The 27082-nt window shown below is 43.3% G+C and overlaps 1 protein-coding gene and 1 long non-coding RNA gene across 2 annotated transcripts; one reads left to right on the forward strand and one right to left on the reverse strand.

Moving 5' to 3' along the window:
* The first annotated feature begins 1135 nt into the window (after window positions 1-1135).
* LOC308393997 (sterile alpha motif domain-containing protein 3-like) lies at window positions 1136-7454 on the forward strand. The gene is made up of 5 exons (XM_080878077.1): window positions 1136-3338; window positions 3806-4807; window positions 5430-5588; window positions 5912-6007; window positions 6418-7454. The coding sequence occupies exons 1-5, from the start codon at window positions 3336-3338 to the stop codon at window positions 6724-6726; spliced, it is 1569 nt and encodes a 522-aa protein (XP_080734203.1). The 5' UTR covers window positions 1136-3335; the 3' UTR covers window positions 6727-7454.
* Window positions 7455-11539: 4085 nt separating this feature from the next.
* Window positions 11540-15064, reverse strand: LOC308394115. The gene is made up of 3 exons (XR_013971117.1): window positions 14887-15064; window positions 12538-12715; window positions 11540-12461 (listed from the first exon to the last, which is right to left on the reverse strand). It is a non-coding gene; the product is annotated as an uncharacterized lncRNA (long non-coding RNA).
* Window positions 15065-27082: the final 12018 nt, after the last annotated feature.

Raw genomic sequence — 27082 nt, forward strand, 5'->3', positions numbered from 1 at the left:
ACTGGGCCAAGCACGCGTTGTCATGGAGACGCTTTCATGGGTCGGTGTAGGATATGTGCGCCAATTATATGACAGTGATATAAGTAACTTGCATATTGTCTAATATTGTTTTTTCACTTTTTCAATAGTCACCGTTTATCCGGTGCAGCACTGTTACTTTAAAGTAATGTTTAAAGCTGACTTGACAGTTTGTCAGCTGGTGTAAGATTGCCTAATGTACTGTAAGTTAATGTCACACGCAAATTAAAGTTGTACTTCATGCTCTGTATTATAAGATTGCTACATTTTCAGAGCTTTTTACATAATGGGGAAGGAGACAATATTTAAGGAATGATTGTGTGTTGCTGATGTATATTGTGTTACAGATAGTATTATTTTTTTCTATAGTTATTGCATTTTTTTTATCATAGTAACAAAAAAATGTTTGAATTCAAGCTTGCATTTATGTTACATGTCATGTATGTTATCAATCATATACTTGATATAGTAGACAAGTGGTCATATGTAAGTTAATATGATTCCTTACATATTTTTTTCATGATGTCTCTGGTTTTGGCTTGTTGATGTATTCAGCTCCTGCATCTATGGATTCCTTCTGTGTGTTAGATATGGATGTTTTATCCCATTGCAAAAGTGCTTTTGGCAAAATTGACTATGTCTCTTGTGTTTCAGGGGTGGATTTCATGCAGTGCCGATTTTGCAAATTCACAAGCTCCAGTCAAGAGACTCTTTTGAAACATTTCCGCCTTCATCACAGACAAGGTGCACATTGGCCATGCATTCACACAGACTGTGTATGTGTATTTAAAACACCTGGAGCATTACGATCACACCTCTCAAGGTCACACTCAATAGTAAAAATCCACAAAAATTCCACATTTCAGTGTGAATTGTGTGACTTTAAGGAGATTTGCAGTGAGAAAACCTTTTGGAACCATCTTGGACATCATTTAAAGAACCGAGAAACCGTACAATGTCCCTTTTTAAGGTGTAATTTTAAAACAAACATTCGCCCAACCTTCAGTTCTCACAGAAGTCGAAACCATAAAAATTGTACACTTGAGGATTTTCGAACAATTGCAAGAACTGTTTCTGAAGATGAGATAATTGAAAGTGAGCAATCTGATTGTGAAGCAGGAACATCAGCTTATAATTTTGTGAGACCAGATGAGCTTGACAAGATTGTAAAGGATGTGGATAGTGAGACACTTGAACACAAACTGGCATCTCTCTTTCTGTGTATGCAAACAGTGTTGCATGTTTCTCGAGCTGCAACACAAAAGATTGTAGAGGATTTCCATAACCTGCTCTCTTTCTCTAACATTCATACTCTCACCAGTGTAAAAGAGATCCTTTCAAAGCATGAAATAGAAGTAAATGATTGTGTTTTGCAAGACATTTCTAATGCCCTAGTTCAAACTAATCCACTGCTTTTAACAACATCGGAGAAAGGTTCCCTATCTACAGATCACAGAAGGAATATATATTTCAAAGAGCAGTTTTCTGTTGTAGAACCCACAGAGTATCTGTACAACACAGCTCATAAAAACTCTTTTGTTTATATATCTGTCACTAAGATACTTGAGACTTTACTGGGACGGGCAGATTTTTTGGACCAAATTGTATTTAATCAAGAAGCTTTATCTGGACACTTTAAGTCATTTCAAGACGGCAAGTACTACAAGGGCAATAAGTTACTGGGACAACAAAACTTATGTATCAGTTTGGGGTTGTATATTGATGATTTTGAAGTTTGTAACCCACTGGGCACCTCTAGAAAACGTCACAAGATTACTGCAGTATATTGGGTAGTTCTTAATTTACCACCCAGATTTCGATCTAATCTTTGTTCAATTCAGCTTGCTCTCTTAGGTAAAAGTGTGGATGTCAAACAATATGGTTATGAAAAGTTTTTTGAGCCACTGATTAAAGATATAAGGTGTCTAGAAGAAGAGGGAATTTTTGTGGAAGTTGTAAGCCAGTTTATTAAGGGCACTGTATATTGTGTGAGCGCAGATAACCTTGGTGCACATGGTCTGGCAGGCTTTTATGAAAGTTTTACTGTTGACAAGTTCTGTCGCTTTTGTTTGATAAGTCGGGACAAAATTGCAACGACTGAAGTTAATGACTTCCAATTGAGGGGTGTTGATCAACACAATTCATTTCTGGAAGAGCTTAGGCAAACTGACAACCTCCAAAGTGTTAATGGGGTAAAAAGGGAATGTGTACTGAGCAAACATTTACTATTCTTTCACCCAATAACCGGATTTCCTCCAGATATTTTGCATGACCTTTTTGAAGGCGTCATTCCTTTGGAGTTGTCCTTATGTTTAAAAAAGCTGATCTCAAAAGGGTTCATTACATTTGATACATTAAACAACTTCATAAAATCATTTCCCTACAAATATTCGGACAAAGTAAACAAGCCTCAAAAAATTCCAAAAACAAGCTTTGAGAAAGGAACAGTTTTTGGTAATGGACATGAAAATTGGACACTGCTGCGCTTACTTCCTTTTATAATTGGATGTAAGATACCAGAACAGGAGCCAGCTTGGGAGATTTTAATGGACCTCAAGGAAATTGTTGACATTGTTGTCTCAAACAGACTCACTGAGGAAGCATTGTGTTATTTATCTTGCAAACTACTGGATCATCGCTTGTTGCTTACCAGTACCTTTCCGGACTTCAGACTAAGGCCAAAACACCACTTCATTGACCACTACCCACATCTTATACGCTGCTATGGGCCGTTAGTGGAATTGTGGACGATGAGATTTGAAGCAAAACATAGCTTCTTTAAAAAGGTGGTCCATGACACTCACAACTGGAAAAATGTGCTGCTAACTCTTTCCTTGAAACACCAGCAAATGATGGCATACCATCTGGATAGTGGGAACCTTTTAAAACCAAAGCTCTATGTTGACAATGTGAAAGTGGTCAGGGTTTCAGAATTGGATCCATCAATCAAGTGTGAAATACAAAAGAAGTACCCTCATCTAGACAGTGTGTCTCTGTCTAAAACCGTTCATTTTTTTGGGACACAGTATGTGGCGGGCATGATTTTATCTGCTGGGCAATGCAGTGGCCTCCCAGAATTCCACAAGATTGTGACCATTCTTGTCAATGCAGAGGAGGTGACATTCATTTGTAAAAGACTGAGTTCCTGGTACATTGAACATTTCAGGTCCTATGAGCTTGTTGAACACACCTGTGCAGACCTTCTTGTGCTGGATCCAGATGTGCTGACGGATTATCACCCTCTAACAGCATACACAGTTGGTGGAAAGCTGATGGTGACCCCAAGGACGTACCTTCTCTATTAAAGCAACTTTATAATGGTATGTTCTCTCCCCTCCACCCTGTCTCCTATTCTGATCTCCCCTCTCACCCACCCTTTTTCTCTATTGTACTCTACTTCAAAACTCATTTCCCCTTGCTTTTTCTTTTCTTCTCCACACACTTCTTTCTTCTATCACTCTGCTATCCTCACCAAATTATCTCTCTCTCCTTTGTTTTCTCCTCATTAAGCATTAGTTTTGTGCTGAATGAATTGAAGGTTTTCCCAAGTGTAGGCCAGTTGAGTACAGTGGCTGAAGAAAATGAAAACTTGGATATAGACTTGAGCTTTATTTAAAAAAATTTTGTGTGTGTGTGTTTTTTACATTTGTAGACTAAATCATTTGCAAATCAAATGTAGTCAGCAGATTCATCTGGAAAAAGGCAGCTGTATGGTATAGGTGTCAACTGTCTTCTAATTGTGTTTGGCTATTGATTTTCTGCCAACTTTTTTTTCTCCTCTTTTCAGACTTTGTTACTTCGGGTAGTTCTTTCCTCCAGAGAAGCCCGGCGAGTCCAGCTTCCTGAAGTACCAGCATCTGTGGGACAATTGATTGATATACTTAAAGAAAGACTTGAACTTGCAGGTGACTTCTCACTACAGTTTGAGGATCCAGATTTCGGAAATGCAATATGCAATCTTACAGCAATATCTGAATTACCAGCTGAGCGTGCAGTCCTGCATATAATGTGGAACTGTGATTCATCTACACTTAACCAATCCATTGCTTCAGTGTCCTCTGCTTCAGTCTCTTCCCAGGACACAATAAGTGTGCACTCTGATGATTTCAGGCCTAGCTGGACCGATACTATCCAGATGAACTTAAGACATGTGTCAGAGTGGCCCTCTCCATTTTCTATTCCCAAGTTTTCACATGATGTTGAACTGAAATTGTGTAAGGCTAATGTGACATATGAAAAATCTAAGAAGGGCCTTGCAGTAACAAGAGACATGAAGATGGAGATTTTGGATAAAATTGCAGAGGCAGTGTTTGAAATTAAAGCCTACCCTGAGAAAGATGAGGTTGAGTCAGTGGCTTCTGCACTGGTTCTCAAATATCCATGCCTGAAGGAGCCAGGTAGCATCACAGGCTACGAGGGATGGAAAGCAAGTATCAAGCACAAACTTGGAAACTACAGATCAAAGCTTCGTCGGGCAGGCTGCAATGAAGTAAATGTAAACAGGAAAAGGAAAGGAGAAGATGAAGCCAGCAGTCCTTTCACCCTTAAAAAGCCCAAACGTGGAGAGGTCAATCATGTCCCAGATTATCCACAGCACCATGATGATTCTACTCTTGAAGAGGAAAGAGTTGCTCTGGTCAGTGAAATGAAGAAGAAACAAAAGAACTTGAAAGTCATACAGCAGAAGATGGCGCTGACATTTTCTCTCAGGCGGAGAGAGGTTGTGGAGTGTCAACCTATGGTATCTGAGGTCCAGGAGAGATGGCCTGGGCTGTTTTCCTCTGAGGAGGTAAGAGTGTCCAAATTTATTTATAATTTAATTATTATTCAAATTGGGCATGACTTATACTAGATGGACTATTATTGAAGTAGTACAGTATTTGCTGGTGTAATGCATTGGCCAACTTTATTATACCTTGTGCAACCAGTCCACATTGAAATCTGTGACCCATTAGATTATTTGACCTGTCATAATATTCTTACCCTGAACATTTCTGCCAGTACAAGAAAAGAGTCCCCATGCTAAATCAAAATTGTTCTTCCTGTGAAACAGAAAGTCAATCACATAATTTTTGACTTAGCATGTATGTTTTTTTTATTTTAGTGCTGGAAATAGGACTTCTATAGACTGAGATTTTTAGGGAAAGAATACTAAGGCAGGTCACATAATCTGATTCGTCACAGATTTTGGTGCAACGTAGAACATAATATGTATTTGCATATTGATACTGTTTTTTGTGGAGGGTGTTTCTATTCCTGTGCAAAATGTGTATTCATGAGAGATTTTTGAAGTAGGTTTTGCGGTTGATAACACAGTCAGGCATATAACATGGTGCAGACTGTACAAGGCAGCTACCCAGAAATTTTCTGTGCTGAATAAATGGCAATATTTTGGTTATTGTCTTGTTTAGATATCTGAAGAATTTCATCGGATCACAAGCAAAGACCTCCTAGGGACGTTCAATGCATCCCTCAACAAATTTGTGCCTGGCCTGCTGAAACTATACCGGTCTAAGAAGGGAGCTCTTGGTGAGGACATGGAAGACCTCTTGGATAAACTTGATGAACAGGTAAGTGCTCCTTTACCTGACATTTTTAGAAGAGAGTATACCTTTGTCATAACAGAAAAAAATGTTGGCTTCAGCCAAAACACATCAATGGAAATGAATGTAATCAGTCATTACTTTGTTTTTATTTGGCGGTATTTTATTTAATTTGTAAAAAGAAAGTAAAATCGTTAAAATGGTGTTTTGTTTTTTTAAGTTTTACATGTTGCTGGGCCTGATCTGTATTTTATTTTCATTACTATAAGAGTTCTGATTTTGCATTGTGTGTAGGTACACCACGTTACTATACTAATTTAAATGCTTGTTTTCCACTGAATGCTCTTTAGACATCTGACATTGTGTCCCACCGAAAGACAGCAGCACTGAGAGGCCTGCCCATTTTCCTCGGAGAGGATGCAACACAGGTTTTCCTGAAGTGCTTAGTAAGTACAAAAAAGTAATGCAAGCAAAACTAATTGCTATGAGATGTTTTTAAAAGATGATTTAATCCAAAATGGAAATGTCCACTTCCTCAGTGCAGTCCAGATAATTTTATGGTGAGGATTGCAGTTGTCATAACTCTCGCTGCTTTTTTTTCTGCTGAGGAGCACCTGGGCATTGTTAGTGGGTGTTCAACAGCAGAAAATATTTTTGTACAAAACTCATCACAAGGTTGGTTGGTGAAAGATATTGTGCTGTTAATTAAAGGAAAATAAGCTTTTTCTTTTTAAAACCTCCATGAGTCAAATGAGCATCATGGTATAGAGGTTAAAGTTAAGATCTTTAGAAATGTATTTTGTCTTTAATTTTTCTTAGCTTTCAATAATTCATATTTTACTTTTCTTCTCTTCAGGACACTGACATTTTGGAACCAGTGTTGAACGGTGCATCAGTTGCCATCCTCACCATCCTGCAAGATGACGATGCCGATACGTCTGTGCGAGAACATGCTGTTGTGTTGGAAGGGGACATCGTGCTACATAACATTCCAGACCTCTCTACTGCCTTGGCATACCTCTTTGGCCTTCTGTATGCCCTCAACATTGATTATCCAAAGCAGATGAGTTATACCTTTGAAGCAATTCAGGGCATCTTTTTTGAACTCGGTGGCTCTCGATGCTCACAGCGCATAAGGTCTCTAAAAACAAAGCTTTTGCTGTGACTGTTAATGGGGAAGCCAGACATGAGTTTAACTTGTTCTTAAACATGTTCAAGTGCATTGTAGAGTCATGTAAAAAAAAAAAAACCAGTAGTTCAACCCCTTTCCCTCTATATAATCGTTCACCTGTTACAAAGAGTTGCATATTTAGTGTTTGAACTGTTAAAATTAATTAGGAATAAGTGAAGGAAAGAGGGAGGAAAGGAAGAAGGGAGAAAAGAAGGAACAGTCAAAACAGAATGGTTCATTTTGACCTGGTCGGTCAATATGAAGTTGAAGTGGATAAGGGATTATTTGAAATGTAAATATTAGTCAGATGAATCTGTATTATTGAGAATCTATGGTGAAATTTTGTCTTGTAGGATTTTAAAAGATTTGTTATAGTGTTTTTCACTCCACCTGAAGTATGGAACTGGTATTTTACCTGATAGTTCGCTGTTCATTGATGGTAACATTTCTAATAACTTTTGACTTCTGTAGTTCATCATAGTAAGCCCATGTAAAATGTCGATGTCTGGGTACATAGGCAATTGTTTGTTGCACTACCCTATTTAGTGTGCAATAGTTAAGTTAAGCTTTTACAGGACAGCCAGGGTGTGAACGTGAATGACTAAGCTGCTGGACACTTTTCTTTTTTTCTGGACTCTGGAATTTTAATGTCTCTGCTGGGGTGCTCAAAGCACCCTAAAGAAACTGGCAACACGTTTTTTTCTGTTTGTTTGCTTTTTTACAGAAATTCACCCCACTGCCCATTACCTTCTGAAATATACTGAAAGCACTGTTGAAAAAAATAAATACGTTTTTACATAACATTCAGTTGTGCTTTGTTTTATTCTATATCTGTTTGAGTGTTTTTTCAAGTACGATAACAGCATACATTTTTCTTTATTTATATTGGTAAATTTTCAACTCACTGGAGTAAGAATTGTATGATTATTCAACAAGAATATCTGCGTTTGGTGAATTTAGGAATACATGGCCTTGGAGGGAATAATTGTATGTTAATTCAACAGGAATATCTTTGTTTGGTGAAGGCAGAAATACATGGCATTGAAACCAGAATTTCTTTGTTAGACTTACAGGATTATCCTAATTAGGTCAACAAGTAGATCCAAGTTGGCAGAACATGAAAATATTAGTTAAGTCAACTACAGTTGGCAGAAGTTGAGAAAACTCAAAAATCTCTTGCATCATGTTGCCTTGAAATTTTAAGTTTTCTCAACTTTTTCTTTTTTACAGTGTAGTCCATCACCTGTCTGTCCATCCACAACCAGTCTCTGGACAAGAAGCGCAAACCAATCCAGATGTGTTCAGTTGTGTTATGTTTCGGTAGCTCTCTCTGATTCAGCAGCATCTCGGTCTCAGATGCCACGCTGGCCAGATCATCGTGGTGCACCCTGCAGTACTCTAGAGCTTCCTCCCAAGTCCTGCTCTCACTTAACACTTCCACACTTACCACCATTGCAGAAGAAGGTAGAAATGGGTGTTCTTTTAACGTCATGCCATTTCTCTTTATGAGTACAGCTGTAATTTTAATTTGTTCTATTTTCAGGTTTATCTAATGGCCAGAAAAACTTGGAAACCTCCCCTCCTCCTGACCAAAATCATTTGTCAGTGGAGCTCCTTGCCAGTCCTATCCAGATTTTGACACTGACATTGCTGAGCTCCCGAAGTTTGCTGATGTCATGTTCATGTTTGGCAGGGGCCAGGTCTAGTTCTTCTGACAGTAACTCTGAGCTTCAAGCCAAAGCATCTTCTCATCAATGTGAACATACTTGCAAAAAGTTTTAGAATAGCTTAGCAGAAGCAGGATGCACCTGAAGATTCGAACCATTGTGGTTTTGCATGTAAAGCAATAAAGATCTAAAGAGGTGTGTTGGTGTATGATGGATCTGTGAGTCTTTTTGTCTGTCAGAAAGTATTTGCATATTTTCATAAAAAATTGTAGTGATTTATTTATATACTACATTTGTACACAGTATCCATTCGCATGCAACTCCTCATAAGAACCGATTCTAAAATAGGAAAGCTCAGCAATTCAAAATGTAAACCCATGTTAGTTTTTTCCCCCTTTTTTATGTAAAAGAGTCAAGTAATGCTTTTCTTTGAGGAAGTAAAAGTTGTGGTAATTTAATCAGGTCAGTTTATTGCAGGTTGGTTGTCTAAAAATCCTATACAATTTTACGTGCTAACAATAAAATTGTAAATTATTATTACAATTTTATTGTTAGCACGTAAAATTGTAATTTTGTTACAAGGTCTTCCCTTAGGGCTGCTGTGAAAGTCCCTTTAGAAAGATGGATTACGACACCCTTATCGATTTTTTTTAACTTGCTTTGGGAAATTATAGTTCTTCTTTCACTTCACACTGGAAAAACAAATCAGATGTGTAATCTTTCTGACTGTCTGAATCAAAATCGAATCAAATTGAATAGAATCCGGGAACCATGAACTATAACAAGTTAAGTCAAGAGGCTTTATTGTCATTCCAACCATGTGCAGTGGTACAGTAAACAGTGAAACGAGACAATGTTCCACCAAGACCATAATGCTACATACAACATAGACAATAAACACAGGACTATATTAAGTCCAATGTGCAAAAAGTGCAAAAAACCAAAACAAAGACAGTGCAACACCAGACAGAACAGAATGATACAGATACAAGATGGTGCAGACACAACAGTGCAATAGAAATGTGGAAAAGACTGAGAATTGTGCAAAAAGTAACTTGGTTTATGAAGGTGTGCGTGTGTGTTTGTGTGTGTCAGTCCAGTCACTGAGTGTTCAGGAGTCTGATGGTTTGGGGGAAGAAATTGTTTTGCAGTCTGGCAGTGAGGGCCCGAATACTCCGGTACTTCCTGCCAGAAGGCAGCAGGGTGAAGAGTATGTGTGAGGGGTGCGTGGGGGCCTCCACAATCCTTCAAACTTCAAATCAATTTGAGCCAAAAGAGTAAAACATGAAAGGCAGATATCTTCTATTAATCACCAGAAGATGTTGCATAAAAATAGATGACATGTGCCAAAGTCAGGTGTTTAACCCTTGTATGGTGTTCGGGTCTGTGAGACCCGTTTTCAGTTTTTCTCAAAAGAAAAATTTAACAATTATTTTTTCAACCTGAAATTCATTGGCTTTGGCTTATTTTCTGTGAAGAACATAAATCTGAACAAATTTTCGATGACCACATACTGTACCTCCCCCCACGCATTTACATTACATACAAGGTGTTCGGGTCCACTGGACCCAGGTCTAATAAAAGTGTTGAAAGTGTAGGTCCTGTGTTCCCACACTCTGTCCTCCTCCTTTCTGGTGCTGCTGATAGTGTTTTCTTCCCCTCCTGCTCTCGCACAAAGTTGCAACATTGTTGAAAATTCAACTATCAACATCGTCTGCTCTGACATTCCCGCACATTTTACCCTCTTTCTTGAGGGATCCAAATTTTATTTTCTCATACCCTGTCCCTCCTGCAAATTAGGGGCATAATACTATAAATAAGACTTTGCCAGTGTGGTTCTTTATCACAACTGATCAAGATGGCAAAAGATTATCTGCTGCGAGGGCCATGCAATTGATTTTGGATTGCATGGCAATTCCAAATATTTTGGAATATTTCACATTTCTGAAAATTCAGAGTCTGACAGTGACTTTGAAGAAGAGGATGAGGTTGAGCACCATTTAGTAACAAAACGAAGACGAGTACCCCATCAGCAGCCAGCTCCAGGACCAGAACAAGCCCACCAGACAGCAAGTGAAGAAATATGGATGTCAATAAATGGTGAAATTGAATGGTCTTCTTGCCCAAGAAATGAGCCACCCTACAGAGCTGTTACTGTGATAAGCCAAGGCCAACACGGCTGACAGTTACTCATGTGCAGGACATCAAGTCTTCATTTGAGCTTTTCATCCCAGATTCCATCCAGAAAATTATTCTGGTCTGGTTTGCAGACCGATACCGATACGTAATATCGGATCGGTCCATCTCTAGTTTGCAGTAATCTAGAATGAAGGTGTGTTTTTGGAGAGAGGTGGAAGGAGATGGACCAAATTGATCTACAGGCCTACTTTGGGGTTCTTATCCTTGCAGGAGTTTTCAGGTCCAAAGGGGAATCCACAGAATCTTGTGGGATGCAGAAACCGGCACGAACCTTTCCGTGCATCAATGTCTCTGGAAAACTTCAACAAAATTTCCAGGATTATCCGTTTTGATAACCGAGATGACAGACCAGCTCAACGGCAGAGAGACAAGCTAGCTGCCATCAGGACAGTGTGGGATAAGTGGGTGCACCACCTCCCCCTGTTTTACAACCCTGGGCCTAATGTCACCATTGATGAGCAGCTGATGTCATTTAGTTGTGAAACATGTTGCTTCACGTGTAAATGTGTTGTGTCTTTCCACTCACTTCACTTGATTATAACTGATTTATTTTTTTATAACATTTTATAAAAAAAAAAAAAAAAACGAGAAGCACATTAATTCATAAATGTGATCTAACAAAGGTAAAGGGAAAAAATTAACCATGTTTGCTGTTCATATGGCTTGTAATTGGGATGAAGTAAACATCTGTTGAGTAATTTAACATAAAATTGTTTGATAGAGTTAATTTGGAAAGCCAAAACTCTAGCGGGTCCACCAGACCCATGAACACTGGCTGAGTAACAAAAATATGAACACCACACAAGGGTTAAAGTGGGACAGTGGTTTTTTTTTTATTGTTTTGCTACAACACCAAAACAACTGCAGGTGTCCCTGAGTTGTGGCTGCAGAACTTCAGCATCTAGCTAGCCCTACTGAATAAGAGCAAGCATAAAAGGAGGAACATGTTGTGGCAGGTAATTTCCAATGCAACTTTTCTATCAGCTCAACAGACATCAGCAAACACACAAACTGTTTGTGTGCAGTTTGTTGCACAGTGTGTTGCTAGCTAAAGGTCCAGCTGCTGCATTTCAAAAGAACAGAAAAGAAGCTCTGGTGCTCATGGTCAGAGTAAGGTTACATCAGAAGTGTAGCAGAGATGAGTTTGCATTTAAGCTGATGATGCTTAGATTAATTTACTGAATTACAATTTTATGCCAACTATATACTTTCTATATAAAGGCAGTATACACAGCATAGTTTCAGTGTAGGGGATGTAAATCCACAAGGAGAAACAGGTCAGCTGATCACATCATGTTCACTAAGAAAACCTACTGAAGCTCACATTATAAATTTTTGTCAGTTGTGATTATTTTTCTTGTGCTGAGACACGATACAGATCTTAGTGTTTTATGACGAGCTGAATTCCACTGTAACCTCTCTATTCTCATTCTACTGTTTAGGTGTGGAGGCAAAGTGTCATGAACCGCAGTGCATGCACACAAGCGGGATCCAAGAGCAGACTCAATGCACCTAATGCGAGCAAGAACAGTCTTTATTGTTTTAACAAAGGGTGACCCGGAAAAACCAAGGAAGCGAAAATGTGGAACTGAAGAAAACCAAGAAGACAAACGACACAGGGAAGCCGTAATCGGGACCGTGGGAGGCTGCAACACAAAGGGGAGAAAATTACTAGAGAGACACAACAGAACAGGGCTTTAGTAAGTGGCTTACGATCAGAGTGGGACCGTGGGACTCGGAAGGGGGAAAGTGTGTCTGTGGCTAGCGAATCCGAGGAGGCAGGGATGAGGTCAGATGACACACTTAGTGATCCGAGCAGGCTGGAGGACAGGCAGGTGGCAGATACAGATGCCGGATCGTAACCTAGGCACACGAAGGCAGAATTAACGTAGTTCACGTAACGCATATATACAAAGCTTTTTGCGAGGAGCCTAGTTACCACGGAGGGGTGACTAACGGACTGGCTTGGAGCATCCGTCAGCGCAGGGTTAAATAGTGCTCCAGGTATCCATGGGATGCAGGTGTGATGGTGATGACCCAGCCCAGGGGTGTGGCCACCAGGGCATCCCACACACTCCTCAGACACAGGGCCACGGACCATGACACAAAGTCACCCACTACAATGTAAGCAACACAATTTTGTTTTTTAATTCTCTTTCACTGCTTGTGTCCCACATAAACGATTCAAACTAAGTTAATTTGTTAGAATTAGAATATTAATTAGAATAATTTTTATATTCTATTCTACTAATATAATTTTATTATTATATTAATATAGCACAAGGTTCAGTTACCTTTGTACATTTCAAAGCCTGTATTTTTTTCACTTTTACTGGAGTAAAAACCATATGTTCCTGTACGTCTTAAAAAAAATACATAAAAGAAATTAAAAAAAAATAAAACAGGACTTTTGCCACTTCTGCTAAGCCAATTCTTGTCAAATTGTCACATTTGATAACATGTCACATTTTATCAAAATCTAAAGGTGGTGATGATTGTTAGGTTTGTAGCTTGAACCTATTCGCTGGAACGTTGAAGACAATATAATTACACAGCAAGCAAGACACGAGTAGGCAAAGTTCTTCATGTTTCTCGTGCACGGGAGAGAACCGGACAAACGCCGTTCCTTCGCTTGACCCCAGTTGCTCTCGTCCGCTCCCCGTAACACTGATCTTTTATTGAGGTTACATGAATAAGCAAAGGTTCATTAACATATGACGTCTACATACAAACAAAAAGTACCTTGCCTGTGTGTGACCCCATAAATGACTTCCCTAAACCTGCTGGTCTGGAAGTCCAACAGTTCATCTAAACAAAAGGCACTTAGCCTAAAACAGATATAGCCACGTTTATCCTACCATAAAACAATAAGACAAGGTACGACCTCTTCCCATGCTCCCAGGATGCACACCAAGCCTTTGCAGCCTGCTAAAGATCACACATCCTATCACTACACAATTGATTATACACCTCTAAGCATATATGGTTAAATATTTCTAAACATAAATGACAATCAACAATACAAACCCTAACAATGATATTTTAATATCTGGAGTTCCTGGCTGTATTTGTACATCTTTTTGTCAACACAAACAAGGATGTTCCTCATAGATATAGTATATATCTCTGTCGTCAAACCTCATCAACAATCCATGCAAAAAGTCAGTAGAATGCCAGACAGCTCATGTTGAGAAATCAGTTTTGCCCCGGTTCTTTTTTATTCCTCGAGCATCCAGAGACGGCACTGGACTCAGTAGTCATTTTCACAAAAGCTTTATTCATCTTTACTCATCTTTATTTATCCTCATTTAAGCATGCATTCTTCTAGAAGGGAAGACTTGCCAGGCCAGTGCCCCTCTGCAAAATCTTCACTCCTTTGTCTGTGAAACACAGTTTTGTAGGAGCGACCTCATCATAAAACCTCCCATGGTGAGCTGCAAACTCTGTGTCTGTGGCTATGTGCACAAGCACGTAAATGCCTGTGTGTGCACGTACCCGTATGTCTATGTAAGTGCACATGAGTGAGTGTGTGTGTGGATGTGTGTGCGTAACAGTTAAAACACTATGTGCGTATATCTCTATGTACGTGCCTTCCTGAGGGTCATAAAAGTCCATCTCCCTTCCAAACCAAAGTTATTTAGTTACAAACTTTGAGACTCCCACCCAGGCATGCCCTGAGGAATTTCCACTCAGCATTAACTCCTCTTTGTCTTACACAGTTCAACTGGGGGAGGGTCTCCTAAAATCTACTCCTAAGTTCATGACACAGTCAGGTCTTTATTTATATCCAGGGCAGTGTCAGTGTCTCACAATTCTATATCCTATCTAACACATTCCTAAACTCTAAAATAAGCTAAACATTCCTACACTCTGCACACTGCAATATGTGTGGATTCACTCTGCATGCAAATATGAGAGTAGTCTCAAAATGTGAGAAACATCACTGTGAACAACAAAAAATCTGGAGTTTAATTTACTAACTTCAGGTTACACAGTTAAACACACATATGAAGTGGTGAAACCCAGTGCTTCCAAGATTCAAGGAAATTTGTCAATAAAGAAACCAAAAAATTGCACATCAAAGAGCAAAATATCAATAATATCAAAGGTGACAATGAACAAACACCATCTATACCAACCTTAATAAATAATTCAAATGAATTTTATAAAGTAAATTCAAACTGTAATCTCTCTTCACAATCACGAGCCTCCCAAACATGCAGTCCCTTCTGTGACTTGTATGGCTGCACACTTCATCTTTGAGTGTGGAAATGTTGGTTCCCCTCACCTCACACCAGGCCTCATAGCCCATCTCCTGCCCATCTACCAATAGCCAGTCCCCAGGCAAGAAACACAAGCTAATCCAGCTGAGTTCAGTGGTGTTATGTTTCTTCAGTTCTCTCTGGATCAGCAGCATTTCAGTCTCAGACGCCACACTTGCCAGGTCATCATGGTGCTCCCTGCAGTAATCCAGAGCTTCCTCCCAAGTCAGTTCCTCCTCCACCACTATTGCACGGTAGCAGAAGAATGTGTTGATATTCTGTGGGTTTGCATCATTCCACCTGTTTATCCACACACAGCCACTGTCTTCAACACTGTGACAGTTGTTAGGTTTACCTGGTGCCCAGAAAAACATGGTAGCCGCTCCACCTCCTGACCAAAGCCATTTTTCTCCATCTGAGGAATTTCTCTTCAGTCCTATCCAGATACATCTATTGATACTACCAGAGAGCTGCTGAAGTTTGAGATTATCATGTTCATTACTGACAGGAGCCAGGTCTGTGTATTGCTGCCAACAGTGTGTCAGAGCAAGCTGCCAATTTTTTGGCTGTTCAATGTAAAATTACTTGGTAAACATTACAGATAAACTCAGCAGAAACAGGATGCACATGAAGAGCAGATCCATCCTTAACTTGTTTTACAGAATTTTGCTGAAAAAAAAAAGAGGTCTGATGATGCTTGTTAAAGCTGTGAGCCTTTTGAATTTCTCAGAAAACATTTGCATTGGGGCGGCTCTTAATTCACTGAACCTGTGGTATTCATGACCCATGGAAGAAATCGCAGGTGCTGCTCATATGTATTTTGATTTAGGTCAATTCATGTTTATATTGTCCTCTTGACTGGAGTTCATAAATACAATTATCAATACATAATTATCAGAAATTCAACAGGCTCATTTTAATTCATATTACATATCCTGCTTCTATTTGTAAACATTTTTCAAATCTGCATTTCTGTCAGGGTCGGACGGTGCCCCGACCGGTCGACCTGCCTGTGTGTGTGTGTGTTCTCCTCTCTCTCGCTCTGTTTTTCTTGACTCTGCTGCGATTGTTACGAGGTCGCGTGGCAACGAGAGACCTCCAACCCAGAAGCGCTGCCGCTCTGAGCTGCCTCACCTGAGACCGAGGCTGTATCCCAATTCAGGCAGCCTTAAAGTACGCAGCCTCAACGATCCTCAAGGGCCGCGTACTCAAAGACCACTAAGGCCGGAAGTGCGAGGCTTGCGAAATGGGACGGTCTAGCCTCTGTTGCGCTGCCCAGGTTGCCTAGCAACCATGATACTAACAGCTGGAAACGTTTCATACAGCTTTGTTTGACAGAAATGAAAGAGAAAATCTTATGTTCATTTGTTTGTTTGTTTCTACATGAGCTTTGATCATTCTCTGTAAGATTAAGCTCAGCTATTAAACGGCGTATATTTTGAAGTAAAGGCTTTAAAACCAAGTTAGTACAAACGTCACTAATGTTACATAACTTTGCCGACATGTGGCCAACAGTAATGTTTTAATGTTCTTCGTTATTAAACATTTGCACATAAATAAGTGACATAATATTCAGTACTTACTTTTCACAGTTTACTCTTCGGCTGCTCCGCTTCTGCCGTCTGCGGCAGAATTATCCACACCGACTTCCGCGCTATGAATTGTGGGATATATGGGACCACGAAGTCTACACTGCCACAGCCTTAAAATTCAGGGAAATGAAGGATGCATTTCAGGGCCGCATTTCGAGCAGCCTTTGAATTGGGACAGCCTTCGGCGCGCCGCTGTGACGTAATCGGCCTTGAAATGCGTACTTTAAGGTTGCAGACCTTGAATTGGGATACAGCCCGATTCCTCGCCAGCTGCTGCCATCATCCACCATCGTTGGCAGGACTATTTAATGGTGTGGCTGAGCGACAGACATCGCTGGAGTATTGCACCAAGCTCGGTAGCTAGCGGAGGGAAGCTAATCGTGTTTGTTTTTGCCTGCTCCCAGGAGGAGGAAGGAGAGACTTTACGGAGTTTCGGGAGTTTGTGGACACTGACGCACTGCCACGCATCACAGAGGAAAAAGGGGAGAGGATCACTAAAAGGATTTGAACTGTGGATAACTGTTGACTGGTTTTTCTTCACTGTAAATAAAAGCACTGTTCAACTTAAGCAAGAGGTCCGCATCTGGGTTCCCTAACTCACCTGCCTTGACAATTTCTGCATTGATATAGCTAAAAACATCATCTGAGTTTGTAAAATGAGTTATAAGAAACCAATGAAGAACCCAATTAGGCAGTCTTAGACTTAATGGATGAGTTTGGTCACTTCAGGGTATCTGGTTCTAGACTATTTCAAGCTGAACGTTAAGATTTGCTCCAGTCCGAGGCTGTGCCCCCCCCCCCCCCCCCCCCCCCCCCACACACACACACCCTCTAGCAGATCATTACATGAAGGAACCTTTTAAAAAAACCAAAAATACAAGCGCGTCCATGCTCACAGGTGTACACACGGGTGATCACACCCACAAACTACACCCTTTTTGGCTCCTACCTCAAAGCACACTGTGTTCTGTTGATCTTATGTGCTGCACAATAATGTTTAATATTTAGTATTTACTGTCATATTCCCATATATCATTGTGATGTTGTTTATTCTATTACTCTTGTTCTCTTCTGCTTGTTTTCTTTTTTCTTTCTCAGCAGGTGATCCAGGTGATTGATATTTGCTTTTTTTTTTCTTTTTTTTCTGCTCATTCTGTTGGTTTTTGTCTTTTGCCCTTCTCCCCCGTCCCTCTTCTCAGCCGTTTCTCTTTCCCTCTTTCTTTCTCCCCTTCTTTCCTCCAGTCAGAGAAAACTGCACCCACCCCACCATCCACTCATCTTCCAGACTACATAAGACAATAAACACCCAGGCTGAGATCTTCCTCCACCTCTCCTGTATCTCCCCCTCCTGCAGAGAGAGCCCCTGAGGAGAGGAAAGCTCCTGCAAGATGTGACAATCTTCCCCACCAGTTGAAGAGCCCCCCAGGTGGCTCGATGCACCAGCGGCACCCTGCTCCAGGGCTGGGCCCCGGAGCAGGGTGTAATGAAAAAACAACTTATAAATAATTGTTTAGCTTGAATTCAAATAAAAGAATGATAGCAATATGTTAATGAATACAGTAACACAAGATGTGAAAAAGCATTTAAGACTATTGGTCACACATTGGTTCAAAATTTATATTAGAATACAACATAAGACATCTTGAAGTTTTTAATGAAATTGCAGTACAGTGTTATCAGCAATTTACAAATGAAGAAGCAAAGCTTTATCATTTCTGCTTATGGCATAAATGCAGCGGTGTATGTCACACAGTGAATTAGCTAAATATGAAATGGTAATATAGTACCTTACAGTCCCATGCAGAGCTACAAGCAATGTGAGAACAGCAAGGCAAATAGTTTTGCAAACAGCCTCACCTTTCAAAGCACTGGTGAGAATAACACAGCAGACACTACAGGTACATTTTCACGCGGCCTGCAGAGAGGGTTTTATTAACATATGAAACCTACATCACTCTGAGGTAAAATCCTATCTAAGTTACTTTTCAAGAATGAAAACTTAGATAAGATGTGCAAGAATAGCCTTGGGAAAAAAACTGCAGTTGTATTTAAATATGTTTGCTATTTTTCACTTTCAAAAGGTCAATCTTCTAACAAGACAGAAATAAAACAAATGCACATCAAAGATATCAATCAGGTATTAGCCTGGAAATCAAAACTCACTACTAAGCTCAGTAGTAAATAAAACTGAGTCTCTCTTCACAGTCACGAGCCTCCCAAACATTATTACTTCTTGTCACCTGTACGGCTGCACACATGTGGACATGATGGTTTTCTGCCTTCACTCCAGGCCTTGTAGCCCATCTCCTGTCCGTCTACCCACAGCCAGTTCCCAGCCAGGAAATGCAATCCGATCCAGATGTGCTCAGTGGTAATGTGTTTCTTTAGCTCTTTCTGGATCAGCATCATCTCAGTCTGTGATGCCACGCTGGCCAGGTTGTTATGGTGCTTCTGTAGCAGGTTGAAAAAGCTACATGTTTATTTTTGTAAGAAAACCAATTACCCCCTTATTTTTTGTTTATTATTGTGACTTATTTTGACATTGTTATGTGTTGCCAGACCATGGTTATATTTCATTATGCCAGTAGATGGTGCTCTTGCACTGCTGTGGAACTACCAGAGAGACTCTAGCTATAGGCTTTGCGCATGCGCAGCTCAGAAATAAATGAGCTCCAGCCTGAGCAAGACGCTAACTTGGGTGTCCTCTCTATTAATCCACAGTCTGCTCATATTTGGCTACGCAGTGCTCTCTAGCCTGTGTGCCGCTTGCTGCCGGTCCAGATTCCCCTAGGTCTGGTGCCGGTAACAACTGGGGGCTCGTCCGGGATCGTCTAGTGGTGACGTGTGTGCCAAACGACCAGAACTGGTGTCCAAAGTCTCAGGGAAGGCTGCATTGAGTGCGTCATCCAGGGAGCCCAGGTCACAGTCAAAACGTCAAGATGGCCACTGTTACCCCACGGCGGTTGTTGATAGTAAAGATCCAGAAAAGACTTTGTGATTTGAGTGTGAGCCAGCTGCGCACAGTTGTTTCTTCAGTGGAGGATGGCAGTATGACTCGCAATGTTGATGGCTTAAGTGAACCAGAACTGTATGACCTGATCATTGGGTACATCAGAGGTGAAAAGTTGAGCGCGTTGGAGGATGAAGGTATGGCCCAGCTCTTGCTCCTCGACGACATCGTGAGTGACCTGCTGTCAACGGACGTCGGAGGGGCTGGAGATCATCTCGCCGTGCCGCTTGAGATGGAAGACATTCCTAACCAGCAGCAGGAGTGCCCCACTTCACCCCACACTGACCCCACACATCCTGACAGACACCTGGCTATGCCAGCTGACCACATCCCCACTCTACCATCACACCCTAACAAAGACTCTCACACACAGCCCATTCTACCACAGGACAGAGACATCTCCACCTTTCCCTCATCCATGCTAAGAGACACTGATACGCCCACCAAGAACTTCAACATCCCAGCTTCAGTGTCACCGGCGCCTAGTGTCGCTGGGGTTTCCCCTGGCAGGGTGAGTCGTCCGTCCAGAGGATATGACCAAGTTTTGAATCTCAGTGATGTGGCAGCTTTGTTTTCACGCAGAGAATTCAAGTTGCATGGTGGACAAATTTCAGATCTTGGCTCGGATATGTCCCACAGTAGTCTGTGCAAACAAATTGATGAGGGGTTACAAGAAGGGTTTACTGAGTGTGAAATAATCAGAACTGTGCTAAAGATAATGAAGCCTGGTACTCTCAAGGAAATCTTAACCAACAAAGATGATTTGACAGTTGATGGTTTGAAGATTCTCCGCTCTCATATTCGAGACAAGAATAGCGCTGAACTCTTTTAAGAGCTAAGTAATGCTAAGCAGCAAGACAAAGAGAGTGCACAGCAGTTTTTGTACAGAATTATAGGGTTAAAACAGCGTGTACTATTTGAGTCACGACAGCCTGGTGCAGACTTTAGCTATGACAAAAAGCTTGTGCAGGGCACATTTCTTCACACACTTTATCAAGGGTTCAATGAAAAAAACAACTATGTGAGACAAGACCTCAAACCTTTTCTTAATGACTTGCAGGTTAGTGACGACTTTTTGCTTGAACAGATTACAAAGTCCACCAGTGAGGAAGCTGAGAGACTGAGGCGACTGGGTACCACATCTAAAATTAGACCTGTGACTATAAGTGCCGCTCAGCTTGCTAACACTGACTTGACTGAGCAAGCGAAGGTTGACACTGAGCTACAGACTAACCGTGCAGCTATTAGAGAACTGACTGCCCAAGTGTCTTCATTGACCAGACAGCTAACTAAAGTGGTGAGCTAGACTGATAGTGTGACATCTGGAGACTCCTGCTCGCCCCTGAACCGCCCTCCAACACCTCCAGCTGAGAACCGGGGCAGATGTGGTGATTGTGTACAGCAAGGCAAAGTGAGCTGCCCCCACTGTTTTACGTGTGGCCAGCCAGGACACCGGGCTATTGGCTGCCTGCGGCGTAAGGTGTCGGGAAACAGGGTGAGGTCACTGGAGAGGGGCTGCCAGTGACCGAACAAGCCGAGGAGTCCCCAGCACACACCAGTTTTGCTAAGACTTCAAGTGTGGTGAGATCAAATGCACCCAGTCCTGTACCACCAGTGAAACCCACTGCACAGCTTATTGGGAACAGATGTATGGTCTCATGTGCCATCAATGGAGTACCACTTAAGATGCTGCTTGATTCAGGGGCCCAAGTGATTATGGTATCAAGAGCGTGGATAGAGAAAAACATCCCCCACATTAAGATCAAGCCACTTGAGTCCCTCCTTTCAGACCAGCCTCTGGAAATAGCGGCAGCTAATGGTACAGACGTTCCATTTGATGGTTGGGCAGACACGGAACTTCAAATTCAGAGTGTGAACTATGGGCATGTCGCCATACAAGTGCCAGTGCTTATCAGTCAGCACAACCTTAACTGTCCTATTTTAGGCAGCAACGTAATAGCTGAAATCCTAAAAACCAATAAAGAACAGAGAGGTGGGGCTGACCTTTCTGCGCTCCTCAAAGAAGCTTTAAGTGTCAGCAGCAGTGCAGTAGATGCTCTAGTTTCAGCACTTCAGATGCCCACCCCTGATGAAATAGATCCTGAGAGTAGTGTGAGAACAGGAAAAAAAGGTGTAATGATTCCTGCAGGACAGATTTGTGAAGTAAAGTGTAGAGTCAGAGAATGGCCAAGAGGTGGCCCAAAACTCTTCCAACCAAATCTAGAGAAAAGCTGCCCTGAGGGTTTGGAGTTGTTCCCAGCTTTGGTAGATGTCCCCAGTGGGTTGACAAAAATTGTTAAGATTCCCATTCAGAATCCTACCAAAACATGACATTCTCTCCAAAAGAACAGTCTTAGGTACTGTTGGGTAGATAGCTTGTACTGGAAGGACTGTAAGGTGCTTGTTCAGGTTTGCAGCTACCACTCCCCGGAGTGTCGGCCAGAACACTGCTCAAGGCCCGGATGAATGTTCAGAAGGGAGACAATGAAGACACCGAGGATAGTGCAGACTCTTGTATTGACTTCACACAGTTGAAGGTAACAGGGATTGTCAGAGGAGCAGGTATTGCATACAGGTTTAGGTGCGTGGGCATGGGTGTGTGTGTGTGTGTGGTCTCTGAACAGAACAGAAAGAAAATGCTACATTACTAAAGTGTTCACAACAATATCTCCAGAGTACATCAACATAAACACAGGCGGGAAATAAACTAACATCCCCTTTAATACCATAGGCCATATATTACCCACGACTCACACATAGACCCCCTGAGAGAGCTAACCAGGTACACAGCTATACCCAACCACACGGCAGGAAAGTTAGCTTAGCTTAGCACCCGCTAGCGGCACAGACAGAAACATAGTCATTTCCCCCCTAACCTTGGTTACAGTCCCAAACACATCTTATTATCACATCCTCACACATCACCAACTTACGTTGCTCATTAACGCACACTTCTCACGGAATAACCAATTCTCTGCCGGTAATCTGGAGCAGAAAAGCTCAGGTGCTTTGCCCACGTTTCTCCCTGGACATAGTCTCTCATACAAAGCGGTGGGGTGACCTCTACTGGCCACTCTAAAAACTACAGGTGAACTAACAACTGAACAGAATAAAACCATAACTACGGGGCCTTTTGTACAGCCGCCCCCAAATGTATGAAGTACATTTGCTCACAACAAAAGGCAATTTTACAAACAAAGTCACGGTGATTGTCCTTTGTCTTCGTCCGGGAGGGCAGGCAGCAGAGATGCAGCCCACGAGCCAGGAAGCACGAGGCAGCTGAGGATCTACGATCATCACCACTGAACCTTCTGTGACATCTGCGGGGGATGACCACCATTTCTGCCGAAGCTGCAGGCTTGGAAGGTACAGCCGGATGAATCGAGACCAGAAGTGGTCAGCCAGCACCTGGGAGTGCTTCCACCTCCGGCGACTCAGGAGCTCTTCTCTGGGGTAAGCCACTTGAGGAAGTGCTCCGCGAAGACCCTCTCTGGCCCTGGATGGCGCAGGCGACTGTCGACGTCCTGGATGAACAGGCAGGTGACTGGATGTGTCGGATCCAAAACTAAAGGATGGGAGCTGGTAAATGCGAGATCTTCAGAGCGGCGAAGACGTCCACCTACACGGATGACCTCATTCTCGTGGTCGAACTCAGGGGATAGTGCGAGGAGACGACTGCTGCGACTGATGGATTTCCCCTGCTTAAGAAGTCGATACTCCTCAGGGAAGCTCTCCTGTTGAGCTTCTCTCAGGACGTTCATCTCTGCTCGAACGTAGTCATAAGCCGATGAAGTTCCACCGCCTTTGGCCACCCCATGCAACTGCGTAATAGCAGCTTCCAGCAGCTGTGTCCAGGTGTCATATTTGCTGAAGTTCGAAGTGGCGGGGTCGAAGGTGGTAGAAAATCCACAAAAGGTCTCTTTACGGAGCTCAGATGGGCCTGGAGGCTCAGCCAGGGTGCCACTGGCATCCTTTTTGAGCTCTCAGCGAAGGCGGTCGCACTTTCTCCTCTCCTCCTCACCCTTATCTTCCCTGCTTCGCCTCTATGTCCTTGTCTTGTCTTGTGTGAATTTACTTTCCCTGGAACAGTCTCTCACTGTCGTTCTCTAAACCTAAAAGAGAATTATGGATTTGATCAACTGGTCTCTGAGTGCTATTGACACCCTTTTCTCAACGAGAAGTCGGGGCTCGGGAGAGCCTGAGTGCCCTGGAGGGACTTTCCCTGCCGGTTACACGATGGACGGGTGGCAGAACTGGAGGACCGTGTGCCTGGCGGGACTGTCGATCGAGGACGCTGAAGATATCTACCTATTCGGAACCATGATAACAGGGTTCATGCTGATCGGCGTTGGCTTAGCCCTGGTTTATCAGAGAAATAAGAAAGCGGAACCGGCTGTTCAAACCCCCACAAGGCTGCCCGCTGGATTCGAAGCGACGGGACGAGGTGCGACCTCTCACAACGAACGTAATATGGTCAACACCTTGGAGACGCTTACAGCTGCTGTGAAGGCTCAAAACAACACCATTGAGCGTATGAGGGGAAACATCAGAGAGAGGCCTGCTCAAAATGAGACCCTTGAGCGACAGTTGGAAAACATCGCGGAACGGATCACTGCAGTTGTGAGGTCTCAGAATCAAAAGACTGACAACACCACGGAACAGAAGTTTGATACCATCATGGGGAGGCTCGCAGCTCTTCAACGGGAGATCGAGAGACCAGCCTCGGAGTGCTAGAATTCGAGCTGCTCACAAAGGAGAAATCAACAATATTCAACATTTGGACACCACGGCCCCAGCTGCAGGCCCAAGGCTGGAGCCCACCAAAACAACTCCCTGATAACGACTGTGTGATGACTATTCTTCCCGCCCCATGAAGGACACCTGGATTGGCTGGAGGACTGTTTACTTAGCCTGATAGGCCGAAGGACACTGTCTCAGCTAAACTATGGACACGCACACACACACACTTACACTGATAAGCACTCACTCATCCCCCTCCCTTTCCAACGCCTTCGATGCTTGTGCCCTACCGGGGATGATAGCAGTCAACTGGACCAGCACAGATGCTGCAGGACCGGATGCGCTGTCTACGCCGGCTCTCTCTTACCCTTTACCCGCCCCTGTTGCTTGTCTCGTGTTTCTATGGTGTATTGATAGTCATGTGCTTTTGTGCTGAGGTGTTTTTCTTTTATCAAACTGTTCTCCCACTAGGAGCTCAGTCTGAGTGGAGTTTTTTTTCTCCTCCTCTTACCTCATGTAGTGTATTTTCGTTGTTTTTTTCCTATCAGCCTACCTTCTGACATGTCTGCCCAATGTGATGTTTGTGTAAAGTTGGTCAGAAGGTTCCTTTGTGAGTGCGCATGCGCCATTAGCGTGCTGCCTGCTGTAACCCCTAATTTCCCTCGGGATGAATAAAGTATTCTGATTCTGATTCTGACTTGGCTCTGGAGGCCACTGTTCTGGACCTAGGAGCAGGAAAGGAGGCCCTTGACTCCATCTATTGGGTCTGGTCAGCTCGGGAAGGGACTTCCCCCGGGTTATATCATCTGCGGGGTTCTGGGCTGAGTCCACATAGCACCAGGTGTGCGAGTGAGTTAATTCCTGGATCTCAGCCACGCGGGTGCCGACGAAGACCTTGAAGTGGCATGACTGGGACCTCAACCAGGTGAGTACAGTTGTGGAGTCAGACCACAGCACTATCCTCTTTATGTCCAGAGTGAGCTCATTTCTAAGGAGACGGGAAAGATGAGCTCCGGAGAGGGCACCACACAGCTCAAGTCTAGGCATGGAGAGAATGCGTTTAGGGGCAACACGGGAGCGAGCCATCAGGAAGGCTAGATGTGAGCTGCCATCACCTGTCACTGTTCTCATGTAGGCCACTGCGCCATAAGCCTGCTCTGATGCATCACAGAATATGTGAATCTCTCTCTCACTAACTGCCTCCATGATGTGCTTTGGGAGATACGGGCGAGGAAGCAGGACTTGTGCAAGGAACAGCAATTCCTCTTCCCAGGTTTTCCACTGCTGGAGTAGTTCTGGTGGAAGCTGCGGGTCATCCCATCCCCTCTGTTGATCCCAAAGGCGCCTCACCAGCATCTTGGCTCGGGTGGTGTACGGTAGGATAAAGCCAAGTGGGTCGTATTGGCTTGCGAGAACTTTATAAATATTCCGCATGGTGGGGGCACCATAACTGATTTTGCGGTGTCTGTAACCCAAGGTGTCCGTGGGGAAGTGCCAGCTAAGGCCCAGAGTTGGCTCAGAGGTGTCTGATTTGTCTTGAGTGAGCCAAAGTTCTGCACTTGTGGATCTGAGGTCTTCAGGTAGGTGGCCAATGGTGCTGGGTTCATTACTGGCCCACTGGCGAAGGACAAATCCAGCAGAAGACAGGAGGGCTCTTAGCCTGTCCACTAGGTCCCGGGCTTCTTCAGGGGTCGGCACGCTCTGGAGAAGGTTATCAACATAGAAGCACTGTCCCACAGAGTGACGTAGCGGATCATCTCCTTCCGTGTGGTCCCTGGCGTGGCGCTGCAGAGCGAAGGTTGCACAGCATGGGCTGCAGGTTGTACCGAAGGGGAGGACCTGCCATTCGTAAATGGCCACCGGTTTCTTGGGGTGCAGATCCCGCCACACAAACCGCAGGAGGGAACGATCCTCGGGAAGAAGGCAAATCTGGTGGAACATACCTTTAATGTCACCACTAATGGCTACGGCATGCTCTCGAAAGCGAAGGAGGACACCAAGGAGCGATGCGCTCAGGGTAGGCCCAGGTAGAAGATGTTCGTTGAGGGCTTGGCGTTGGAACTGGAACGAACAGTTAAACACAAGGCGATCTTTGCCATTGTAGCTAACAAGGTGGTGAGGGATGTACCATGACTCATCTGCTTGAGCAACCTGAGAGGGGGACACCTTAACCACCGAACCGGCCTGGACCAACTTCTCTATCTCCGCCCGGTAGATCTTAGCTCGTTCTGGATCTTTCTGGAGCCTTCTCTCCACACTTCTCAAACTGGGAACGACAGCGTTAGGGCTAGCTTTAAGGTGTGGCATGTTCTCGCGGCGAAGGAGGGGGGTGGCATAGCGTTGGATGCCCTCGACATCTACACGAACTGTCTTCTGCTCTAGCAGGCTAACTGCATAGTTATCTTCTCTTGAACGGGTAACCACCTTGCCTTCTGGCACCGGGACAACATCTACCTGCCATAACTTCTCTACATGTTTGAGTAGCTCACTCACCTGGGGAGGAAGGGCAGTCGTGAAGAGGCACTGTTGTGGCAGCGAAGAGGAACCTATAAGGCTGGAGGGACCCTGTAGTGTCCACCCTAACCTGGTGCGCATAGCAGCAGGACCACCCGGTGGACCAAGACGGACAGCTTCAGTTGGAGTGATGAGCTGTGGGTGGTCACTGCCAATAAGAAGGAGAGGTTTGACCTTCTTGAAGGACTGGAGAGGCAGGCCTCGGAGGTGTCTGTACTTCCGCTGCAAGGACTCCACTGGGTAGCTGTGCTCGGCTAGGTCGATACGGGTGGTGGTGAAGGCGTTGCGGACTTTGTACTTCAGCTTAGGTTTGCCACCAGGGGAGATCTCAAATGAGACACATGATCCATGCAGAGTTTGCACATC

The sequence above is a fragment of the Rhamphochromis sp. 'chilingali' genome, assembly GCF_963969265.1.
Source record: "Rhamphochromis sp. 'chilingali' genome assembly, chromosome: 3".
NCBI classification, from domain to species: domain Eukaryota; kingdom Metazoa; phylum Chordata; class Actinopteri; order Cichliformes; family Cichlidae; genus Rhamphochromis; species Rhamphochromis sp. 'chilingali'.

Excerpts from the sequence above, each read along its gene's own strand:
- LOC308393997 (XM_080878077.1), top strand. Across the intron at positions 5,589-5,911 it reads TGGATAAACTTGATGAACAG|ACATCTGACATTGTGTCCCA; the intron begins GTAAGTGCTCCT and ends AATGCTCTTTAG. Across the intron at positions 6,008-6,417 it reads AGGTTTTCCTGAAGTGCTTA|GACACTGACATTTTGGAACC; the intron begins GTAAGTACAAAA and ends TCTTCTCTTCAG.